This window comes from Sapajus apella, unplaced genomic scaffold (genome assembly GCF_009761245.1).
Source record: "Sapajus apella isolate SASKATOON/1434 unplaced genomic scaffold, GSC_monkey_1.0 scaffold5217, whole genome shotgun sequence".
In the NCBI taxonomy this organism is placed as follows: Eukaryota; Metazoa; Chordata; class Mammalia; order Primates; family Cebidae; genus Sapajus; species Sapajus apella.
The window spans coordinates 1-2,296 of NW_022442141.1; the positions used below are offsets into that span (position 1 = coordinate 1).

Below are 2,296 nucleotides of genomic sequence, written 5' to 3' on the forward strand. Positions count from 1 at the left end.
ATTTCTTCTCAAAGGCTGAAGGAAGCACCATCTGGAGAAAGCTGGCCCGTGCTCTTTGGAAAAACACCCCACCTGCAGTGCTCCCAAGCACTCAGAACCCTTGTCTCAGCCACAGGGTGCGGGAGCTCTGCAGGCTTTACCTCTGACTTCTCAAATCCCTCCAGAAGGCAAACTGTCCCTGTCTGTCCCTCCCTCCGCCCCCAGGAATCACAGGGACACCCTCATGATTCTGACTTTGGCTACAAAGGAGACTAGAAGATCTGGGTGAGCACCGTGTTCCATGTGGACCCAACTCCACTGAAGAACCTCTCGAGAGCAGCCGGCCACCGTGCTGCCAGGCTTGAGGGAAGGGCGTTGGGGAAAAAAAGAAGGCCGTAGCCAAGACAGCGTCCTGAGCAAGGGGGGACTCACCTCCTTGTGCCCTTGGATCTGGGAGTTCACGAAGGCACGGAGGATGTGGGAGGTGAGGGGCAGGTAGACGTGGATGAGCTGCGTCTCCTGGTGCAGGCAGTACAGGGAGAAGTAGTTCCGCAGCTCCATGGTCTGAATCGCATTCTCCTGCTGCAAATTCAACAGCCACCTTCGCACCTGGCCCAGCCAGGTGCTGGAGGAGCATCAAGGCCTGAAAACCAGCATGCTCCCTGAGCCCCGGCGGCCCCTCCTCCTTCAGCCTTCACCAGGCATTTGGAAGGTGGCAAGGTAAGAGAGGGCCAGGGAGGGGGCACCGGGCAGGGAGCCATGTCACTCTGGGTACCCGAGGCAGCTCCCAGCCTCCACTGCACCCCCAGCTCTGTTCCAGACGCATGGGGCCAACCCAGGAGAGCCCACTGGGACAGCTCCGGGGCCCACTAAGGCTGGGAGGGGAAAGGCTCCCACGGGCCTGCCTGGCCATCCCAGCCACCCACCTCTACAATGCGGGACTCCAGCTGCTCCACGGACTCCGGCTCACGGTTCTGCACGGCGGCGCTCATCATCTGCCTCTTCATCAGGCTGTATTTGTGCAAGGCCCGCTGGTGCTTGTGCAGCACACCCTTCTCATGCCGTTCACACAGGTCCTGCAGGGTCAGGGGAGGCATTCGGCCTTGGCTCCCGAAGCCCGCACCAGGGCCCTGCAGAGCCAGCCGAGGGCAGCACACCCGAGAGACAGAAGGTCCCATCTCCCTCTGCAGCCCTGGCTTCTCAGCTCCTCCCATCCCCCAAGTTACACCCTTGAAAGATCCTAAGATCATTCCCGAAAGCTCTGCCCCTTAACCAAGGAGCAGCCAAGACTCACCTTATACGACTGCAGCAGATCCAAGAAGAGGTTCAGCTTCTCCACCACGTCATTCTCCTCCTGCTTACCCTAGAAGGTGAGGGGGAGAGGGAACTTACCCATGAGGACACACACAGGACTGCGAACCCTGCCCGGGAACTCAGACCCAAGCCTGGCCTGGGCCGGTTCCTTCCTCCCAGAGTCAGAGGGGCTCCCCAGGACCACCAGCCAGGTCTGCAGGGGGCTCCCTTCCCCACCGGCCCACCCAAGACCGGGCAGAGATACCTCTGAGCCCAGCAGTCTTGATGGGCACAAGGTCTGCGATCCAGCAGGACAGCTGCCCGGCCTCCTGCTGATCAGCCCATCCAGCCTTCCTGTGGGCTTCAAAGAGCCGGTGTCTCCCCCAACACACATGCTGGGAGAGCCAGGCACCCCGGACCCCCCAATCCCTGGCGGCTCCATCAAGCACCGCAGAAAACCTGAGCTCCCCCATCTGACACTGTGAGCTGTGTCGAAAACAGGCACGCCCGGGAGGGATACGGAGGAGAATGAGGGCATCATCTCCACATCAGTAAAAGAGAGAGAAATGCAGGCCTAGGAAGGGGTGCAGGGCAGGAGGGACAGCAGCTGCAGGAAGGATGTGCTGTGAAGCCACGACGGCGGGGCCAGCAGAGGCGTTTGGTGCTTGGGCTGAGGAGCCAGGAAGAGAGGCGGCCACCTGGGGTTGCACACATAAGCGTCACACTGGATGGCAGGGACGGCAGTGGGCGCAGGCTCCTCTCTGGCCTCACACATGGTTTTGTGCGGGCAGCACAGCCACAGACATAGCCCAACAGGGCAGTGAATGCACAGCAGATGGCAGGCAGCCCTGTAGTGGAACAGAGGCCCCATCATGGCAGAGGGATGACCAGACCCTAGAGTCACATAGCACCTGGGGACACGGGGCAGCCCCCACGGGCCAAACCCCACGCAGAGACTGCCTTGGCTGCTCTGCTCACACCGGTAGCAGCTCACGCTGGGGGCACAGCCAGGCCATGGCACACA

General features: G+C 61.3%; 1 protein-coding gene across 1 annotated transcript; it reads right to left on the reverse strand.

Moving 5' to 3' along the window:
• Positions 1-37: 37 nt before the first annotated feature.
• LOC116547874 lies at positions 38-1,919 on the reverse strand. Its single transcript, XM_032273650.1, has 4 exons — positions 1,538-1,919; positions 1,274-1,342; positions 906-1,055; positions 38-561 (listed from the first exon to the last, which is right to left on the reverse strand). The coding sequence occupies exons 1-4, from the start codon at positions 1,811-1,813 to the stop codon at positions 208-210; spliced, it is 849 nt and encodes a 282-aa protein (XP_032129541.1). The 5' UTR covers positions 1,814-1,919; the 3' UTR covers positions 38-207.
• Between the last annotated feature and the right edge of the window lie 377 nt (positions 1,920-2,296).

Bases quoted from the DNA above. Each gene is read 5' to 3' on its own strand.
- LOC116547874 (XM_032273650.1), bottom strand. From the start codon at position 1,813: ATGATGCCCTCATTCTCCTCCGTATCCCTCCCGGGCGTGCCTGTTTTC. The intron at 1,056-1,273 runs GTGAGTCTTGGC...CTGACCCTGCAG, and splicing joins ATCTGCTGCAGTCGTATAAG to GACCTGTGTGAACGGCATGA. The intron at 562-905 runs GTGGGTGGCTGG...TTGAATTTGCAG, and splicing joins TGGAGTCCCGCATTGTAGAG to CAGGAGAATGCGATTCAGAC.